This window comes from Oncorhynchus mykiss, chromosome 6 (assembly GCF_057628025.1).
Source record: "Oncorhynchus mykiss isolate SJ-2025 chromosome 6, ASM5762802v1, whole genome shotgun sequence".
Lineage (NCBI taxonomy): Eukaryota > Metazoa > Chordata > Actinopteri > Salmoniformes > Salmonidae > Oncorhynchus > Oncorhynchus mykiss.
This window is the reverse complement of record NC_143027.1, coordinates 48801809-48824323: the sequence shown is the minus strand read 5'-3', so window position 1 is coordinate 48824323 and position 22515 is coordinate 48801809. Positions and strand designations below refer to the sequence as shown.

Below are 22515 nucleotides of genomic sequence, written 5' to 3'. Positions count from 1 at the left end.
CCTCCCATGAACACCATTCTTGTTTAGTGTTTTACGTATCGTAGACTCATCAGAGATGTTAGTATGTTCCAGGGGTTTCTGTAAATCTTGAGATGACACGAGAATTTTTCTTAACTTCATTGAGCATTCTGTGCTGTGCTCTTGCAGTCATCTTTGCAGGACGGCCACTCCTATGGAGAGTAGCAACAGTGCTGAACTTTCTCCATTTATAGACAATTTGTCCTGCCGTGGACTGATGAACATCAAGGCTTTTAGATATACTTTTGTAACCCTTTCCAGCATTATGCAAGTCAACAATTCTTAATCTTAGGTCTTCTGAGATCTCTTTTGTTCGGGGCATGGTTCACATCAGGCAATGCTTCTTGTGAATAGCAAACTCAAACTTGTGAGTGTTATTTATAGGGCAAAGCATCTCTAACGAATATCTCCAATCTTGTCTCAATGATTGTACTCCAGGTTAGCTGACTCCTGACTCCAATAAGTCATTAGCCTAGGGGTTCACATACTTTTCCCAACCTACACTGTGAATGTTTAAATTATGTATTCAATATAGACATATACAATAATTTGTGTGTTATTAGTTTAAGCAGACTGTTTGCCTATTGTTGTGACTTAGATGAAGATCAGATCAAATTTGATGACCATTTTATGCAGAAATCCAGGTAATTCAAAAAGGTTCACATACTTTTTCTTGCCACTGTACCTTATTTACATAAGTATTCAGACCCTTTTGCTATGAGACTCAAAATTGAGCTCCGGTGCATCCTGTTTCCATTGATCATCCTTGATGTTTTTACAACTTGATTGGAGTCCACCTGTGGTACATTCAATTGATTGGACATGATTTGGAAAGGCGCACACCTGTCTATATAAGGTTCCACAGTTGACAGTGCATGTCAGAGCAAAAGCCAAGCCATGAGGTCGAAGGAATTGTCCGTGGAGCTCAGAGACAGGATTATTTTGAGGCACAGATATGGGGAAGGGTACCAAAAAATGTCTGCAGCATTTGAAGTTCCCCAAGAACACAGTTGCCTCCATCATTCTTAAATGGAAGAAGTTTGGAACCACCAAGACTCTTCCTAGAGCTGGCTACTCGGTCATACAAGGTTCGTCACAAACATTATTTACCACAGCCTCAAATGGCATAAACCCTGCCTGTTTGTACCATTTTGCCTTTTAAAATCAGATTTTAAACTTAACCCTAACCTTAACCACACGGTTAACATTATGCTTAACCCGCCTAAACATAAATTAAGACCAAAAAGCACATTTTTCTTTTCATACATTTTTACGATATAGACAATTTTGACGTTGTGGTAACTAGTGCAAATCCTTAGTCTTTACATAGGAATGAATGGTATCACCTGATCGATGGCTTTTTCCATTCATATATACAGTCATTGGTTTCAATGCTTACATTTTCTTGGAAATGCTTTATCCTAGTAGTAGATACAGGGGCAAGGTGGGCCTACCTTTTTTTATTTTTTTTTCTCGTTTGTCCTCTGACCACCTAGCCAATTCTTTCATTTTCCAGTAGTTTATTTTTATTCTCTCCAACAAGCAGCAGTTTAACTATAGTATTATGCTCATCACATCAGGAAGTATGAACCGGTGTAGCACAGTACTTATTTTAATCAGACGCACAAAAAAGACAATGTTTCGATCCAAGTTGGATCCTCGTCAGGTTTCGGTCTGAGTTGTATCTTCGCCAGGACGAAATGTTGTCGTCTTTGTGCGTCTGATTAAATCACCATACCAGAGTTGCAGATATTTACTTTTTTATTTAAAATGTTAATCTATCCTGCACCTGATAAGTTGGATGTGAATATTTTTCATTTTTTTCCCCGTTATTCGCTCAGCACTAAGATGTATACAATAGACAAGATTGATCATGTTGGCCTAAATTCTCACTAAGAAGCATTCTGCCGAATTGCATGTTTTTTAGGGAGGCAGACTGAGTTCTTGAGAAGACGAGGAAGGATCACATCAGAGAGAGCTGTTTAATTAATACATTATACCTCTCTTTGTTGGCACATGCTGTCGGCTGGCTGGCTCGTGAATGGGCGCCTACCAGCTGTTACTCTCTCAATGGGGGTCATTCAGGCTCATTGTTTCCTATTGACCCATGGGCTTGCATTTCTCCACATGATCCCAGACTCATTAAGGATCGTAGGAAGATGGAGAATAGGAACAGCCCTTGGACACCACTGGCTCCAGGCACAGCCTTTTCTTTCCATACAGTTGCAGGGGGTTAACCAACAGTTGTTTTGTATTGCCTTCAGGCACAATTTAAATAATCGATCTGTTGCTTTCTCCACAAACAATCTATTTTGCATGTCCTTTAACTTTTTTCCATTAGTGCCGGCCTGTCGGCTAATCAGCCGGTTACAGACTCAGTTTCAGCTGGCTACTTTTTCCACTTCGTCTTAACTAGGCTACTTTTCAATTTGCTAGTCCGTCGAGCCCTCTCCCACTAGAATGAATAATGTGCATATTTTAGTGATCTATTGATAGTATAGGTGCCTGTCACTCACAAAGCAATTGATGACAGGGATTTTCAGTCTGCTGTCAGTCCCGCTTTCCGGTGTGCGCAGTGGTTGGTTGCTGTCAAATTTCGTTACACAGAGGAGGGAGAGCGCATGATGCTTGTGAATTTGCACGTCCCATGTAATATAAGTGGTAACAATGAGTCAAAATCCACTTAGCCTAATTATTGTTTTCTGGAAGATTTATTTTCTTTCGCGTGTTTCACATAGCCAACCACGTAGCGCATAGGCTATTTACTGTGTTTTGATTGACAACTGAACAGCAAGTGTTGACTAGTTTATAAAAGGTGTTGAACTGATGGAATAAAGTCGATCTTCTACATCCTTTTGCCATTCTAAAATTATGTAACGTGGTTATATGTCCATGGTATTGCATTGGTACCAATGGTTTCCTTTCCTAGGATGTCGGGGCTTGGCAGACAGTGACGCTAAAGTGTGTGTCAGTCAGTGTAGCCTACCATTTCAGATGAAACGCCGGGCGTTTTTATTTGCTTAAATCACTGAACACAATAGGTTCTTATTAGAGACAGGCTTCTATCTCCCTGACCGCATATCACTGAGGTGAGAGCCTTTAATTTGCCTCACTAATTTGCATAGGCTACTGGTAGGCCTAGGCTTTTTGTCAATTTGCTGCAGATAAATTATGAAAACATTTTATGAAGATGGTGAATCATCATCATAGGTAGTGGAGAGCCTCATTCTGGTCCAAATATCAGAATCGGGGCCCTTACGGAATCCAGGCATTAAAACGGAATTCAACAATATAAAATGTTTTATTGATGTTAGTAGAGAATCAATTAACTGTTTTGAAAATGTATTAATTTGCCCAAGTTTATCACAAGACATGAACAGAATATATTATTGATTTGGATTTCTTTAACTTTCTGAAGAGGCAACAACTATGCCCCTGTGTGGTGCGCGTCTAACACTTTGTATAGCCGTTAGTGATGCTAATGTAAACAGTTTCATTTTGTTTACAATAACGTCTTCATATCGCAATCATGTGGTTAATCAAAATTCTATCAATGAAATAAAAGACACAAACCAAAAAAGTAACTTATGTTGCCATAGCCAACTACATGAAAAATAACCTACATAAAGCCAACAAATAAAAACATTGCAGCCTGCAGGTAGAAAATGTACCTGATTTTAAATATCCTATAAATCACATTGGCTACCCATGGCCTGTTTGCAACGAACTTGAAACATTGTATCAACTATTAACTTGGATCCAGCCCAAAGCTTGCGCTGGCGAACTTGCAACATTGTATGAGATCTGCACCAGTGAGTCCCGTTCTGCACCAGTGAGATCGGGACAGACACAACTATAGGCTATTTGCGGAAGGGATAAGAAGAGGCAGTGCTTGACTTGGGCAGGAGCTCACCAGAGCTGAGTACCAGCACTTCAAATTTTCTTCTGCGCTCTAAACAAAAGACAATGACGAAGTTGACAACTCGTAAATGGAATGAAATTAACCAAAACTTGTTTCTCACAAGTGTAGCATAGGTTATGCACTTTGCAAACAGTGTGTCCACTCCGACAATGAGAACGGGAATGCTGGAATAATATTGAATGCAATAAAATAAACTTTGGTTACAGTAATTTATTTCACATTTACAGTGCCTTGCGAAAGTATTCGCCCCCTTGAACTTTGCGACCTTTTGCCACATTTCAGGCTTCAAACATAAAGATATAAAACTGTATTTTTTTGTGAAGAATCAACAACAAGTGGGACACAATCATGAAGTGGAACGACATTTATTGGATATTTCAAACTTTTTTAACAAATCAAAAACTGAAAAATTGGGCGTGCAAAATTATTCAGCCCCCTTAAGTTAATACTTTGTAGCGCCACCTTTTGCTGCGATTACAGCTGTAAGTGGCTTGGGGTATGTCTCTATCAGTTTTGCACATCGAGAGACTGACATTTTTTCCCATTCCTCCTTGCAAAACAGCTCGAGCTCAGTGAGGTTGGATGGAGAGCATTTGTGAACAGCAGTTTTCAGTTCTTTCCACAGATTCTCGATTGGATTCAGGTCTGGACTTTGACTTGGCCATTCTAACACCTGGATATGTTTATTTTTGGACCATTCCATTGTAGATTTTGCTTTATGTTTTGGATCATTGTCTTGTTGGAAGACAAATCTCTGTCCCAGTCTCAGGTCTTTTGCAGACTCCATCAGGTTTTCTTCCAGAATGGTCCTGTATTTGGCTCCTTCCATCTCCCCTCAATTTTAACCATCTTCCCTGTCCCTGCTGAAGAAAAGCAGGCCCAAACCATGATGCTGCCACCACCATGTTTGACAGTGGGGATGGTGTGTTCATGGTGATGAGCTGTGTTGCTTTTACGCCAAACATAACGTTTTGCATTGTTGCCAAAAAGTTCAATTTTGGTTTCATCTGACCAGAGCACCTTCTTCCACATGTTTGGTGTGTCTCCCAGGTGGCTTGTGGCAAACTTTAAACAACACTTTTTATGGATATCTTTAAGAAATGGCTTTCTTCTTGCCACTCTTCCATAAAGGCCAGATTTGTGCAATATACGACTGATTGTTGTCCTATGGACAGAGTCTCCCACCTCAGCTGTAAGATCTCTGCAGTTCATCCAGAGTGATCATGGGCCTCTTGGCTGCATCTCTGATCAGTCTTCTCCTTGTATGAGCTGAAAGTTTAGAGGGACGGCCAGGTGTCGTGGAAATTTCCTTAATTACCAAATGATGAGAGAGCAAATCACACACGAGTCAGAGTTATGCTTAATCTTCACCTTTAATAATAACTAAGCTTTTGCAATAGCATTTTGACTTTCAATAGTTCATTATCTCTAAATGAAAAGTTGAGAGTCCCAACATAATGGCAAATGGGTTCCTTTATAGCAAAGATCCACCCCCTCTCAAGACGACATGACAAAACACAGGTCTTAGGAACTTACACAAAGAAAAAACCTTACTTCAGAGAGAATATCCCCTAGTCAGACAGAGTAAGCTATAAATTATTGTTCAGCCAGTCTCCTAAACAAAGCTCTTATCTCCTCCTTGGTACAAAATGGTACCAAGACATTACCCCCACCCTATGATATATATCAAATTGTCATTTAGATAGAACCAATTCTAAATACGACCAATCAGAGGACAAACTCACGGAGAGGAGAGTGACCCTATAGGTCAACAAAGAGTGAGCATATAATGATTCCAGACACTGTCACCCTCCTTTCCCCGATGAGAAAATTAGGGAGTCACTGGCACACAGAAAATATATGTTTACACATATACACATATACACACCCCTTGACCTCTCCCCTCTATGCGGCCCATGCAACTTAGTCCTGACATAGAACAGATAACTGCCAATGGCCACCACTATAGTACAACAAAATACATTCTTATGAGAAATAACTCTTAAGCATATCATGGAAATAAAACATCTTATCTATGTTACCCAACTAATTCTGATCATTCCCTAACACAGGTCTTGGTAGATTTGCAGTGGTCTGATACTCCTTCCATTTCAATATTATCGCTTGCACAGTGCTCCTTGGGATGTTTTAAAGCTTGGGAAATATTTTTGTATCCAAATCCGGCTTTAAACTTCTTCACAACAGTATCTCGGACCTGCCTGGTGTGTTCCTTGTTCTTCATGATCCTCTCTGCGCTTTTAACGGACCTCTGAGACTATCACAGTGCAGGTGCATTTATACGGAGACTTGATTACACACAGGTGGATTGTATGTATCATCATTAGTCATTTAGGTCAACATTGGATCATTCAGAGATCCTCACTGAACTTCTGGAGAGAGTTTGGTGCACTGAAAGTAAAGGGGCTGAATAATTTTGCACGTCCAATTTTTCAGTTTTTGATTTGTTAAAGTTTGAAATATCCAATAAATGTCGTTCCACTTCATGATTGTGTCCCACTTGTTGATTCTTCACAAAAAAATACAGTTTTATATCTTTATGTTTGAAGCCTGAAATGTGGCAAAAGGTCGCAAAGTTCAAGGGGGGCGAATACTTTCGGAAGGCACTGTATTTAACCAGGTAGGCTAGTTGAGAACAAGTTCTTATTTACAACTGCGACCTGGCCAAGATAAAGCAAAGCAGTGTGACACAAACAACAACAGAGTTACACATGGAATAAACAAACATACTGTCTATAACAGAATAGAAAAAGTCTATATACAGTGTGTGCAAATGAGGCAAGATAAGGGAGATAAGGCAATAATTTGGCCATAGTGGCGAAATAATTACAATTTAGCAATTCAACACTGGAGTGATGGATGTGCAGAAGATTAATGTGCAAGTAGAGATACTGGGGTGCAAAGGAGCAAAAATAAATAACAGTATGGGGATGAGGTAGTTGGATGGGCTATTTACAGATGGGCTATGTACAGGTGCAATGATCTGTGAGCTGCTCTGACAGCTGGTGCTTAACGTTAGTGAGAGAGATATGAGTCTCCAGCTTCAGTGATTTTTGCAATTCGTTCCAGTCATTGGCAGCAGAGAACAGGAAGTAAAGGCGGCCAAAGGAGGAATTGGCTTTGGGGGCGACCAGTGAAATATACCTGCTGAAGTGTGTGCTACGGGTGGGTGCTGCTATGGTGACAAGTGAGCTGAGATAAGGCGGGGCTTTACCTAGGAAAGACTTATAGATGACCTGGAGCCAGTGGGTTTGGCGACAGATATGTAGTGAGGGCCTGCCAAAGAGAGCATACAGGTCACAGTGGTGGCGAGTATATGGGGCTTTGGTGACAAAACGGATGGCACTGTGATAGACTACATCCAGTTTGCTGAGTAGAGTGTTGGTGGCTATTTTTTTAAATGACATCGCCGAAGTCTAGGATCAATAGGATAGTCAGTTTCATGAGGGTATGTTTGGCGGCAAGAGTGAAGGATGCTTTGTTGCAAAATAGGAAGACAATTCTAGATTTCATTTTGGATTGGAGATGCTTAATGTGAGTCTGGAAGGAGAGTTTACAGTCTAATCAGACACCTAGGTATTTGTAGTTGTCCACACATTCTAAATCAGAACCATCCAGAGTAGTGATGCTGGACGGACGGTCAGGTGCGGGCAGCGATCAGTTGAAGAACATGCATTTAGTTTTACTTGCATTTAAGAGCAGTTGTAGGCTATGGAAGGCGAGTTGTATGGCATTGAAGCCCGTCTGGAGGTTAGTTAACACAGTGTCCAAAGAAGGGCCAGAAGTATACAGAATGGTGTCGTCTGCGTAGACGTGGTAACAAGTAACAAACATTGTAGATTTGGAATTAACGGTTAATTTATGTAATGGGGAATTGATATATACTAACAATCAAATGCGGGTTAATTTATGTAATGGGGAATTGATATATACTAACAATCAAATGCAAACAAACACAATGACGTTATGAAACAATGAATGTGCACAAATTGGCGGGAGAGAGCGCATTCTGGGGAGAGAAGTGCATTGTGCATCTGGATGCTTGGTCATTCTGACATCTGTATTGGCCATACAGCATTTACGGTGATATGGCCTCAGCAGAAGTCAGAGCATTCATTTGCCTAGTTAAATAAAGCGTTTGCGTTTCTCGGAGCAGTGCAGAGTTGTTGTCAAGAAGTGAGATTGTGTTCATACAGGATGTACCGCCCCCGCCTACCGTCAACCAATCATGTCAATGCGGAGCTATACAGAGCCCTGCGGTACAGAGCTCAATTTTGCCTCTGCATGTCTCTGGAGGCTCTGCAATTGCGTCCCTCTAATATTTAATAATATGCATGTCAATCTCTCCTGGCTCAAAACTTTCTGTTTGAACTACTACCTCAAAGTGGAGGAGAGATTAACTTCATCAATACTTGTATTTCTGAGAGGCATTGACATGTTGAATACACCGAGCTGTCTGTTTGAACTATTGGCGCACAGCTCAGACACCCATGCATATCTCACAAGACATGCCACAAGAGGTCTCTTCAGTCCCCAAGTCCAGAACAGACTAATGGGAGGAGGTGCACAGTACTACATAGATCCATGACTACATTGAACTCTATTCCACATAAAGTAACTGATGCAAGCAGTAAAATTAGAGCTAAAAAAACGATTCAAATACACCTTATGGAACAGCGGGGACTGTGAAGCAACACAAACAGGCACTTAAACACACATGACAACATACACATGGATTTTGTACTGTAGATATGTGGTAGTGGTGGAGAAGGGGCCTGAGGGCACACAGCGTGTTGTGAAATCAGTGAATGTATTGTAATGTTTTAAAATGCTATAAACTGCCTTAATTTTGCTGGACCCCAGGAAGAGTAGCTGCTGCCTTGGCATGAAAATGTTCAAATGTTACCTAACCTAGCTATCATTGCTAATGTTAGCAGTACTAGCTAGCCACCTAGCTATGTTCAACATTTAACATTGTTAGCTAGACACAAACAGAACAATGCATAGAATGATCTGCATATTTTTTAACTTACGTTAGCTAGCTAGCAAGCTAACGTTAACAACAGTCACTGCCCAGAGACTGTTTCAACAAACAAAGCAAACACTTTTTTACCTTAGATAATTCTTAAATTAACATAATAGCTAGTTAGTAGTGATGTTACGTTTGATACCGGAGCTCCGAATCATGCATTAAAATCTTTACCCATCTTACTTCTAATCCGTGGGACTTCTTCTTCGTGTGTCATATTGCTACCTGTCACAGGTCGAAGTGCGAATTGCACATTTTGGTCACCCCAAAAAAACAGATTAGGGAATGGGGAACAACTTATTGAATTGCACCACCATCTAACCCACCACCCCATCCCACTACTTGGCCCTTAACGATCCTACACCAAGCCGTCGGCCTGGGAGGAATGAATGAACCTCTTCCCTCAACTTCCTGTAGATCTTCTGCACTAAAATCTCAAACACAAATGTTTCTACAACATCTAGCTTCTGTGATTTCCGCTCCATCTGTGCAGTTGATCACCATGGTTATAAATGCAAGAAATCCAACCTTACTAAAACTCATCCTTTCTGGCTCCCTCTTCAGGTCTACTCACTCTGAGCCTCCCAGTCGACTCACTCACTCTTGGTTATCCTCTACTCTCTTCACTGTCTCAGCATAGGAAACTTTCTGTCCCACTTGAACTATGGCAAACTCAACATGTCTCTCGCTCTCACAGGGCACTTCAGATCCCCAGCTGCATGGGAACCCCCACAGTTGACACAGTGCTTTCTCTGTTTCAACTGTACACTGACTCTGACTATGCCCTCTTGCACATTTCTCACATGGGATCTCCCCCACTGCCGCGACATGTATGCTCAGTCTAGCCATTGCCACCGGGACAAGGTCTCACCAAACGGCGAGCATCAGATGACGCGGATGCTACGCTACAGGACTGTTTTGCTAGCACAGACTGGAATATGTTCCGGGATTCATCCAATGGCATTGAGGAGTATACCACCTCAGTCATCGGCTTCATTAATAAGTGCATCGACGACGTCGTCCCCACAGTGACCGTACGTGAACTCGTGAACTAATTCGCTAAAATCGAAATAACTTCACATCTTCATTGTAAAGGGTTTTAACACTGTTTCCCATGCTTGTTCAATGAACCATAAACAATTGATGAACATGCACCTGTGGAACGGTCATTAATGTGATGTAACTTGGTAATGTAAACATGTTTATTCATGTAAGACGGATGCATTCTGCCATCTGGGAATCTGTTCAATGTTCCTATTCATGAAATACAGTACCAGTCAACAGTTTGGCCATACCTACTCATTCAAGGATTTTTCTTTATTTGTACTATTTTCTACATTGTAGAATAGTAGTGAAGACATCACAACTAGGAAATAACACATGGAATTATTTAGTAACTAAAAAAAGTGTTAACTTCTTACGGGCAGGTGGGACGGTGTGTCCCATCTCGACAACTTCCGGTGAAATTGCAGAGCACGAAATTCAAATTATATAAATATTTAACATTCATGAAAATACAAGTGTCATAAATCAAAATAAAGCGTAACTTCTTGTTAATCCAGCCACTGTGTCCGATTTCAAAAAGGCTTTATGGCGAAAGCACACCATGCGATTATCTGAGGACAGCACCCCGCATACAAAAGCATAAAAAATGTTCAACCAGGCAGGTACGCCATGAAAGTCTGAAATAGCGATAAAATAAATGCCTTACCTTTGAAGATCTTCTTCTGTTGGCACTCCAAGGTTCCAGCTACATCACAAATGGTCCTTTTGTTCGATTTAAGTCCTTTATATCCCCAAAAACTCAGTTTGCTTGTGCGCTTCATTCAATGATCCATCGGTTTCCCTCCTTCAAAACGCATACAAAATGAATCCCAAACGTTACCAATAAACTTCTCCAAACAAGTCAAACAACATTTATAATGAAACTTCAGGTACCCTAATATGTAAATAAACTATAAAATGTAAGACTGAGAATCGTTATTGTCTTTACCGGAGATAAAGAACGAGCTCTCATCCACATAAAAACACTACAGCCAAAATGGGAGCCACTTAGAAAAAACTCAAATTTTAGCTAATTTTTCCAAAAACAAGCCTGAAGCTCTTTCTAAAGACTTGACATCTAGTGGAAGCCCTAGGAACTGCAATCTGGGAGGTTTTCGCCTCATAATAAACATGACAGCCATTGGAAACAGTGGTAAGCTGAAATTATTATTTTTTGGGATGGTTTGTCTTCATGGTTTCGCCTGCCATATCAGTTCTGTTATACTCAGATACATTTTAAAAGTTTTAGAAACTTTAGAATGTTTTTTTATCCAAATCTACCAATTATATGCATATCCTAGCTTCCAGGCCTGAGTAACAGGCAGTTTACTTTGGGCACGCTTTTCATCCAGATGTCAAAATACTGCCCCCCTAGCCCAAAGATGTTAAACAAATCAAAATATATTTGAGATTTGAGATTCTTCAAAGTAGCCACCCTTTGCCGTGATGAGAGCTTTGCATACTCTTAGCATTCTCTCAACCAGCTTCATGAGGTAGACTGTCTGGAATGCATTTTAATTAACAGGTGTGCCCTCTTAGTTATTTGTGGAATTTCTTTCCTTAATGCGTTTGAGCCAAAGTCCATGATTACTTTAAGACATGGTCATGAAAATCCATGAAAATGTCAAGAACTTTGAAAGTTTCTTCAAGTGCAGTCGCAAAAACCATCAAGCGCTATGACGAAACCGACTCATGAGGATCGCCACAGGAAAGGAAGACCCAGAGTTACCTCTGCTGCAGAGGACAAGTTCATTCGAGTTAAATGCATCTCAGATTGCAGCCCAAAGAAATATTTCAGAGTTCAAGTAACAGACACATCTCAACATCAACTGTTCAGACTAGGTCTTCATGGTCAAATTTCTGTATAAGGACACCAATATAGGAAGAGACTTGCTTGTGCCAGGAAACACAAGCAATGGATATTAGACTGGTGGAAATCTGTCCTTTGGTCTGAGTCCAAATTGAGATTTTTGGTTCCATCCTCTGTCTTTGTGAGACGCAGAGTAGGTGAAAGGATGGTATTTGTATGTGTGGTTCCCACCGTGAAGCATGGAGGAGGATGTGTTATGGTGTGGGCGTGCTTTGCTGGTGACACTGATTTATTTAGAATTCAAGGCACACTTAACCAGCATGGCTACCACAGCTTTCTATAGCGATACGCAATCCCATCTTTTTTTGCGCTTAGTCCCACCTATCATTTGTTTTTCAGGACAATGACAGTGACCCAAAACGCACCTCTAGGCTGTGTAAGGGCTATTTAACCAAGGAGAGTAATGGAGTGCTGCATCAGATGACCTGACCTCCACAATCACCCAACCTTAACCCAATTGAGATGGTTTGGGATGAGTTGGACCGCAGAATGAAGGAAAAGCAGCAAACAGGTGCTCAGCATATGTGGGAACTCCTTCAAGACTGTTGGAAAAGCATTCCTCATGAAGCTAGTTGAGAGAGAGCTTTGCACACTCTTGGAAATCATCAAGGCAAAGGGTGGCTACTTTGAAGAATCTCAAATATAAAATATATTTAGATTTTTTTTAACGCTTTGGTTATTGCATGATTTCATAGTTTTGTCTTCACTATTATTATTTTACAATACAGTAAATATAAATAAACAGCCTGGAATGAGTAGGTGTCCAAATGTTTGACTGGTACTGTATTTACAAACAAAATTAATTATTCTGACAATTGCATTGATGGAGCTACATTCTATCTGCAATATTAAAGCTGATCTACTGCCTGAACATAAAAAAGATATTTAAAAAATCACTAACACCAACTCTAACAACTCCAACAAAAATAAATATATGCTATTTGGGATATGCAAAAAAAACACATTTTCAAATCACGCATATTAATATACTCATGTACATGTGTGAAATAGGACAGAATAAGTATCCACCAATTTATTTATTTTAAATGTAACCTGTTAATAGCTCCATATAGAGATAAAGAATGCCAACCTATGGGCACTGCATGACCCCAATGCATTAAAAACCACACCATGTCCGGCTAACTGGCCCGGTCGTGCCAGTTAAGAAAAAAAAGTTACCGTTGGATCCTGTCATAGCCTACAAATAGGACCCACTTTTTTTTTTACCTGACGAGGCCATGAGATCAGGAAAAACTCCAGGCCAAAAAAAAAACACGTACAAATTTAGCCACACCACTTTTGAATCTGTGGTGACGCCTTTCCTTTAAATACTATAACTAACAAATGTCTAGAGCATAGCTTAACTGTTTTACCCCATCATAACCCAAAATATAAGGTTGCATTACTCCAATTGTTTACAACAGGAACATAAACCATGCATTAGGGCTGACCCCATTTAGTCGACTGGTCGGTTGTTTGGTCGACCGAGATTCTTTTTAGTCGAGCAGTGGCAAATATATTATTTTCCTCATGGCACACGAGGCACCTGTCTTTGCGCCTGTCTCAGTGGAATAATCCATTGAGCGCGGATGCCACGGTCTAAGAAAAGTAGGGGTCAGCAGTACAGGGCACGGCTCTCTCCAGATTGTGCGCTCTCCCGCTAATATTCATTGTTTCATTCATTCTTACACCAGGTGTAAGCCTACATTTTACTGTTAATTCCCATAATTTCTAATCTGCAATGTTTATTTGGTTACTGTAAGTTCTGTTAACACATTCAAAATATTATTAGTCGTTTAAAATCATTGTCGGCATTGACACATAGTTTGAAGAAATCACAACCTATGCTACACTTGTGAGAAACAAGTTTTTTAAAATTTCATTCCATTTGAGTTTTGTCAATTTATTCATCAACTTTTAGTTTGAAATGCCCCTGTCAATGTTGAGTAAGGACACACACCTGATTACAAATATAGAAGTAGGACTAATCTACCTGGCCTGCGCACAAATGTAGGCTTATAAAATGTGCCCATTTGGGGATGTCTGATTTTAGTATTTCTGATTGTCTTAACTCACCACCGCTAAAGAGATGTGGAGCTTCTCAAAGTCATTTTTTTATTCACCTCAAACACCAAGTAAAATTTAAGTCTGTGTTTTAGAATCAAAAATATTTAAAGTCGATAACCACTCGGCAAGGAAGGGAGAAATGTAATGTTCTTATCCAGCGGAAACGTCATAAAATACCATATTACTTCTTATCCCTTGCACAAATAGCCTACAGCTGTGTCTGTCCAAAGCTTACTGGTGTGGATAACTCTTGAGGGCCCAGAATATTTTATACAATGTTGCAAGTTTGCTAGTGAGTTTCGGGTTGACCCAGTTGACAGTTGATACAATGTTTCAAGTTTGACTATGCATGGCCTATCGGGATATTTTCTACCTGCAGGCTGCAATGTTATTTGCTGGCTTTATGTAGGCAATTTTTACATAGTTGGCAATAAAAGTTACTTTCCATGTATATAATTTTCTTTGAGATAAAATCATTGTCTGTGTTTAGCGATACAAAGACTATTATAAATAAATTAAATAAATCTGTTCCATGAAAATTTGCGCGTGACAAATCACAACTGGCACGCAGATCGGTAGAAATGGTAAGATAAATTGCTGCTCCAAATGGAAAAGGTTGCCGACAGCTGGTGTAGCCTATTACCATTAACTTCGGGAGAATAATGGCAAATTCTGCGAAGGCCAGCAGCAGGGGGAGGAGGGTCGGGAACAGTTAAAAAAAAATTATTTTTTAAATAAAATAAACAATTATTCTGGTTAGGCTGTCACTCCTGCTTGAGTCATTTGTGTGTCTTATTTAATACAACAGTGTGCTTAAAACATCAGACAAGTTCAGTACATACAGTGCATCCAGAAAGTATTCACATCCCTTCACTTTTTCCACATTTTGTTACGTTACAGCCTTATTCTAAAATTGATTAAATCGTTTTTTTCCCTCATCAATCTACACCCAATACCCCATAATGACAAAGCAAAATCAGGTTTTTAGAAAGAAAAAAAAAAGTGAATGTTAACACGTGCCCTTTACTCAGCACTTTGTTGATTACAGCATCAAGTCTTCTTGGTTATGACGCTACAAGCTTGGCCCACCTGTATTTGGGGAGTTTCTCCCCCATTCTTCTCTGCAGATCCTCTCAAGCTCTGTCAGGTTGGATGGGGAACGTCGCTGTACAGCTATTTTCAGGTCTCCAGAGATGTTCGATCGGGTTCAAGTCCGGGCTCTGGCTGGACTTGTCCTGAAGCCACTCCTGCGTTGTCTTGGCTGTGTACTTAGGGTCATTGTCTTGTTGTAAGGTGACCCTTCGCCCCAGTCTGGGGTTCTGGAGAAGGTTTTCATCAAGGATCTCTCTGTACTTTGCTCCGTTCATCTTTCCCTCGATCCTGACTAGTCCTTGCTGCTGAAAATCATCCCCACCTGCTGCTGAAAATCATCCCACAGCAAGATCTGCTGAAACCAGATGCTGCTACTTCATCTGGTTTCCTCCAGATGTGGCACTTGGCATTCAGGCCAAAGAGTTCAATCTTAATTTCATCAGACCAGTGAATCTTGTTTCTCCTGATCTGGGAGTTTTTTGGCAAACTCCAAGCAGGCTGTCATGTGCCTTTTTAACTGAGCAGTGACATCCGTCTGGCCACTCTACCATAAAGGCCTCATTGGTGGATTGCTGCAGAGATGTTTGTCCTTCTGGAAGTTTATCCCATCTCCACAGAGGAATTCTGGAGCTAAGTCAGAGTGACCTTTGGGTTCTTGGTCACCTCCCTAACCAAGGCCCTTCTCCCCCTGATTGCTCAGTTTGGCCGGGCGGCCTGTTCTAGGAAGTCTTGGTGGTGCCAAACTCATTCCATTTAAGAATGATGAAGGCGACTGTGTTCTTGGGGACCTTCAATGCTGCAGACATTTTTTGGTACCCTTCCCCAGATCGGTGCCTCAACACAATCCTGTCTCAGAACTCTGCAGACAGTTCCTTCGACCTCATGGCTTGGCTTTTGCTCTGACATGCACTGCCATTTGTGGGACCTTATATAGACAGGTGTGTGCGTTTCCAAATCATGTCCAATGAATTGAATTTACCACAGGTGGACTCCAAGTTGTAGAACAGGGGTGGGCAAACTGAAATTCAACGAAGGGACGCATTTTTAAAATCAATTTGCTGGGGCCTCCCGGGTCGCACAATGTCTAAGGTACTGCATTGCAGTGCTTGAGGCGTCACTACAGACCCGGGTTCAATCCCAGCCTGTGTCACAGCTGGCTGTAACTGGGAGACGTATGAGGTGGTGCACAATTGGCTTAGCGACGTCCGGCTTAGGAAATGTTTTGGCAGGCTGAGATTTCCTTGTCCCATTGTGATCCAGCGACTTCTGTGGTGGGCCGGGCGCATGCACGCTGACATGGTTGCCAGGTGTGCTGTGTTTCCTCCGCGACACATTGGTGCAGCTGGTTTCCGCATTAAGCAAGCATTGTGTCAAGAAGCAAGTGCGGCTTGGCTGGGTCGTGTTTTCCGGGGACGTTTGTCTCTCCCAAGTCCAAACGGGAGTTGCAGCGATGGGACAAGACTGAAACTATCAATTTGGATTCCACGAAATTGGGGAGAAAAAAGGGGTTACATTTTTATGTCTCGCGGGCTAGATTGGAGTGCCCGGCGGGCTTGATACGGCCAACGGGCTGTACTTTGCCCCCCTTGTTGTAGAAACATCTCAAGGATGGTCAATGGAAACAGGATGCACCTGAGCTCAATTTTGAGTCTCCTAGGAAAGGGTCTGAATACTTATGTAAATAATGTTTTTTTGTTTTTGTAAATACATGTGCAAAAAAAATCTACAAACCTGTTTTCACTTTGTCATTATGGGGTATTGTTTGTAGATTGGAGTTGCTCATTGGTTTTTGGAAATAGTGGGGTGCCTGGCTGGCTACTTTACTTTTTCTATACAGCCCCGAAATCCTTATTTATTGGTGGTAAGACTGACCTGTGAACGTTGGTGTTTTCCGTATCAGAATGTACAGTCGTGGCCAAAAGTTTTGAGAATGACATTTATTTTCACAAAGTCTGCTGCCTCAGTTCGTATGATGGTAATTTGCATATACTCCAGAATGTTTTGAAGAGTGATCAGATGAATTGCAATTAATTGCAAAGTCCCTCTTTGCCATGCAAATGAACTAAATCCCCAATAAACATTTCCACTGCATTTCAGCCCTGCCACAAAAGGACCAGCTGACATCATGTCAGTGATTCTCTCGTTAACACAGGTGTGAGTGTTGATGAGGACAAGGCTGGAGATCACTCTGTCATGCTGATTGAGTTCGAACAACAGACTGGTAGCTTCAAAAAGAGGGTTGTGCTTGGAATCATTGTTCTTCCTCTGTCAACCATGGTTACCTGCAAGGGAACACGTGCCGTCATCATTACTTGGCACAAAAAGGGCTTCACAGGCAAGGATTTTGCTGCCAGTAAGATTGCACCTAAATCAACCATTTATTTGATCATCAAGAACTTCAAGCAGAGCGGTTTCCATTGTTGTGAAGAAGGCTTCAGGGCGCCCAAGAAAGTCCAGCAAGCGCCAGGACCATCTCCAAATGTTGATTCAGCTGCGGTATCGGGGTACCACCAGTACAGAGCTTGCTCAGGAATGGCAGCAGGCAGGTGTGAGTGCATCTGCAGGCAGGTGTGAGTGCATCTGCAGGCAGGTGTGAGTGCATCTGCAGGCAGGTGTGAGTGCATCTGCAGGCAGGTGTGAGTGCATCTGCAGGCAGGTGTGAGTGCATCTGCACGCACAGTGAAGTGGAGACTTTTGGAGGATGGCCTGGTGTCAAGAAGGGCAGCGAAGCCACTTCTCTCATCAGGGACAGACTGATATTCTGCAAACGGTACAGGGATTGGACTGCTGAGGACTGGGGTAAAATAATTTTCTCTGAATCCCCTTTCCGATTGTTTGGGGCATCCGGAGAAAAGCTTGTCCGACGAAGACAAGGTGGGTGCTACCGTCAGTCCTGTGTCATGCCTGAGACCATTCATGTGTGGGGTGGCTTCTCAGCCAAGGGAGTGGGCTCACTCACAATTGTGCCTAAGAACACAGCCATGAATAAAGAATGGTACCAACACATCCTCCGAGAGCAACTTCTCCCAACCATCCAGGAACAGTTTGGTGATGAACAATGCCTTTTCCAGCATGATGGAGCACCTTGCCATAAGGGAACAAAACATTGATATTTTGAGTCCATGGCCAGGAAACTCCCCAGACCATAATCCCATTGAGAACTTGTGGTCAATCCTCAAGAGCTGGGTGTACAAACAAAACCCCACAAATTGTGACAAACTCCAAGCATTGGTTATGCAAGAATGGGCTGCCATCAGTCAGCATGTGGCCCAGAAGTTAATTGACAGCATGCCAGGGCGGAAAAAGAAGGGTCAACACTGCAAATATTGACATTGCATCAACTTCATGTAATTGTCAATAAAAGCCTTTGACTCTTATGAAATGTTTGTTATTATACTTCAGTATTCCATAGTAATATCTGACAAAAATATCTAAAGACACTGAAGCAGCAGACTCTGGAAATTAATATTTGTATCATTCTCAAAACTTTTGGCCACGACTGTACTTTTTGCCTTTTTAGTTTCACTAAATTCATTAACGGTTTAATTAGGATTTGTACCACTGCCTTATAAGGCATCCACATGCTTCCCAAACAACAGTTCAGAAGAGTTTGTGCATATATTTGGATATTTTGTGACATTTTGTTAATTCTTTACTTTGGTGAGTTTTTCCGGCTGTTCGGGCAAACATGTTTTTTTTTCTAGAGGCAAACCGAATTTCGGAGCCGAAGTCTATGCCCCTTCGTCAGTGATTGGTCAACTCTAGGGATTCTTCAATAAAGTCTTTGTTGTAATCCAATGCGAGACGACTCATTTTCATGCACATTTTTTCATTAACAAATACTGCACCAAACAGATTTTACATCTTAGATGTAAAATTGCACGACTCTGCAAAAACGTAAAAAATAATGACATTTCTTGAGTTACTTTAGATTAATTCTGACTATTTTTGAGGAAGTGTATACTGGCCATGGCATCTCAAAATGGACAAACAGTATTGCCGCTTTCTTCTAGTTTTTCAAGCGAAGGTCTTTTAAGGGAGTATGTGTGCACACTCGTTAGGCTAAGCCACAGCCGAACTGAAGCATGCTGATGACTTTACTTTGCCTTTGTCCCTGTAACAACAACTGACATCCCATTTTCTCTCTCTCACAGATTGGGAGCATGCCATACGGATTGGAGTCCTGGACTGTGCTCAAGAGAATAACTTTGACATCTGCAAGGAGTTTGGCATTCACTTCTACCCCACCTTCAGAGTATGTGCCAGCCAAGATTTGAATCATGTAGGCTCCTAATATGCCACTATTGTTTTACAGTTCTGCCGCTTGTTCTTTTCTCCCTCAGTACTTTAAAGCACGTGGCCCCACATTTGATGTTGGAAAAACATACAGAGGTAAGATGTTGGTACTTGTAGGTGCATTTCGGGATTGTTTTTGGAACAAAATAAGTAGTTTTGATTTGGATGAACTTAAATGTTCACAATATTGTTTGTCTGACAAGGTTATGCAGTTTGTAAATGTTGTGCCATACTGCCAAATGTAGACAGACCCGTACCACCGCTGCATTCTAGAATAATATATCCATCTCAAGACAGTTGTTTTCATATTCGACATTCTCCTGAAGTTGTTTCCATAAAGACCTACTGTTAGGGCTGGGATTTATGCCCTAGGAGTTACCCTCTGCAGGTACCAGGTTGCTTCCGGGACTTACAATAAAGCTGTGACCAGTCGGAAAACAACAGGACTACTGAATAAGTTCAGGCTTTCTAGGTCCGTATGCTACAAATCTTCCCAAGATTTATGAATGAGTGGTAACAGGTGTAGGATCTGTACCAACCCTGTTTTTGGTACCGGCTCTTGTTTCACTGATTCGCAATCTCTAGTTCGACTGTAAATTGCGGTGAACCCTGCTTGCAGCGCCAACTGTTAGGTTCTAAATAAACAGAGTAAAAAAAACTCACGGACGCTTAGTAAAGCTCAAACCAGGTTTATTCACCCACTGGGTCATACAGCTGCACAAGACAAAGAACATAAGTTCTGGTATGTAAACCCTTTCTCCTATGCTGAGTCTCCTCCTACACATCTGAAAAGCCAATACATCTCTGTTGCTTGACAGAACCTTAGTGATATCTGTTCTTCCTCATGTCATCTGACCTGACCTCTGCCCAAATTCCTTACTCCTCCCTATAAGATCCCTGATGTCTAACAATAACATATTCTGACAGAATGTAAATGTTCTACATTACCCTCTCTCCCTCTGTCATGAATTAAAAAAAATATATATATTTTACCTTTATTTTACTAGGCAAGTCAGTTAAGAACAAATTCTTATTTTCAATGACGGCCTAGGAACAGTGGGTTAACTGCCTGTTCAAGGGCTGAGAATATGAGAATGAGAATATTTCATATTTTAAAGTTAAGTCAGAACCCAGCAGTGCAAACCAGATGGGATGGCGTATCGCTGCAGAATGCTGTGGTACTCATGCTGGTTAAGTGTACCTTGAATTCTAAATAAATCACAGACAGTGTCACCAGCAAAGCACCATCACACCTCCTCCATGCTTCATAGTGGGAACCACACATGCAGAGATCATCCATTCACCTACTCTGCATCTCATAAAGAAATGGTGGTTGGAACCAAAAATCTCAAATTTGGACTCATTAGACCAAATTACAGATTTCCACCGGTCTAATGTCCATTGCTCGTGTTTCTTGGCCCAAGCAAGTCTCTTATTCTTATTGGTCCTTTAGTAGTGGTTTCTTTGCAGCAATTCGACCATGAAGGCCTGATTCACGTAGAACAATTGATGTTGATATGTGTCTGTTACTTGAACTCTGAAGCATTTATGTGGCCTGCAATTTCAGAGGCTGGTAACTCTAATGAACTTATCCTCTACAGCAGAGTTAACTCTGGGTCTTCCTTTTCCTGTGGCGGTCCTCATGTGAGCCAAAAGCACTTGAAGAAACTTTCAAAGTTCTTGAAATTTTCTGGATTGACTGACCTTCATGTCTTAAAGTAATGATGGATTGTCATTTCTCTTTGCTTATTTGAGCTGTTTTTGCTTTAATATTGTTAGTGTAATTTAATTATGCCAATGTGCTTTCATTAATTGAAAACCCTTAATCTATTTTCTGAGAATTTAAGATTCTTGTTTGCATAAAATAGATGGAGATCAGTCTTTTTAATAATAGGTAACATAATTTATTCTCGGAGCGCGCTGCCACGAGCAACAGTTTATATACAGATCATAAAGTCATTTCATTGCTTTAACAGAATCCCTTCCTCTCGACTGGGACAGAGTGAGGTGAAAAGTTCATTCTAACTTACTAACACACTCCCAGGTAACTTTTGACCCCTCAACATTATCGATCATCACTGAGCTGACAGTTCTAATTAACAGAAAAGACAGTGAGTGCATTCCTAGGTTATCTAAAAACCACAGAGCTAAGTTTCTGTAGGTTCAACCATAGGTTAACGACCTTATCTGTTTTTACAGTCCCCAACCCATTCCTTTCTTCCTAGTTGCAATGGTGTTCATTAACTTTAATTACTCCTTGTCCGTGTCACACAATCCCTTCTTATGAACTCATATTGTTAATCAGATATAATAAAACAGAGTATAAGTTTTACTTAGTTACAGTTCCATTTTTAAAATGATTTGTTCAGTCATTTAATCAGAATTTTACCAACAAATATAGACTCGGTCTTTTACCAAATAGGGCTATCTTCTATATACCACCCCTACTTTGTCACACCACAACTGATAGACTCAAAAGCATTAAGAAGGAAAGAAATTCCACAAATGAGCTTTTAAGAAGGCACACCTGTTAACTGAGTTGCATTCCAGGTGACTACCTCATGAATCCTGGCTGAGAGAATGCCAAGAGTGTGCAAAGCTGTCATCAAGGCAAAGGGTGGCTACTTTGAAGAATCTCAAATATAATTCTGGAGGGAATTGTTAAACCCTTTTACTACTTGATTCCTTATGTTTTATTTCAAGGGGTTGATGTCTTCACTGTCACTCTACATTGTAGAAAATAGTAAAAATAAAGAAAAACCCTTGAATGTGTAGGTGTGTCCAAACCTTTGACTGGTACTGTACATAAAGAAACATATGCACACTTTTGTGACTCTCATAAAGGCCGTGTGTCTTTCGCACAGTACTTCTCATTTCCCACTCTGGGATAATGTGATGGGCTTTCACTGTTAAAAGTAGCTCCCTGTAGCCCTGGAGGGTCCATCCATCTGTAGTAAGTTGCCAATTAATTGACAACTTCAGCTTTAGCTTGCTTATATAAACAGGGTGCTTGCTACCTGTTTGCTGAAATGGGTGCAAGAGGGCGATGTTTGTAACGTGGCTCGAGCACTTTTCTTCTCCACTGAGAATCGGCGCATATTACGCGGCTATAAACATACTTATCGGTCTTCTAAATTATTTGGCCCGGTCAAAGTCTGT

At 41.1% G+C, this 22515-nt stretch overlaps 1 protein-coding gene across 1 annotated transcript in view; it reads left to right on the top strand.

Moving 5' to 3' along the window:
* The window catches only part of qsox2 (quiescin Q6 sulfhydryl oxidase 2), a 62287-nt gene that overhangs the window by 14438 nt on the left and 25334 nt on the right, over positions 1 to 22515 (top strand). The window contains exons 2-3 of the mRNA XM_021606671.3: positions 19215 to 19315; positions 19404 to 19452. Of these exons, the coding sequence (XP_021462346.3) occupies positions 19215 to 19315; positions 19404 to 19452 (150 nt within the window). The remainder of the gene's footprint in view (positions 1 to 19214; positions 19316 to 19403; positions 19453 to 22515) is intronic.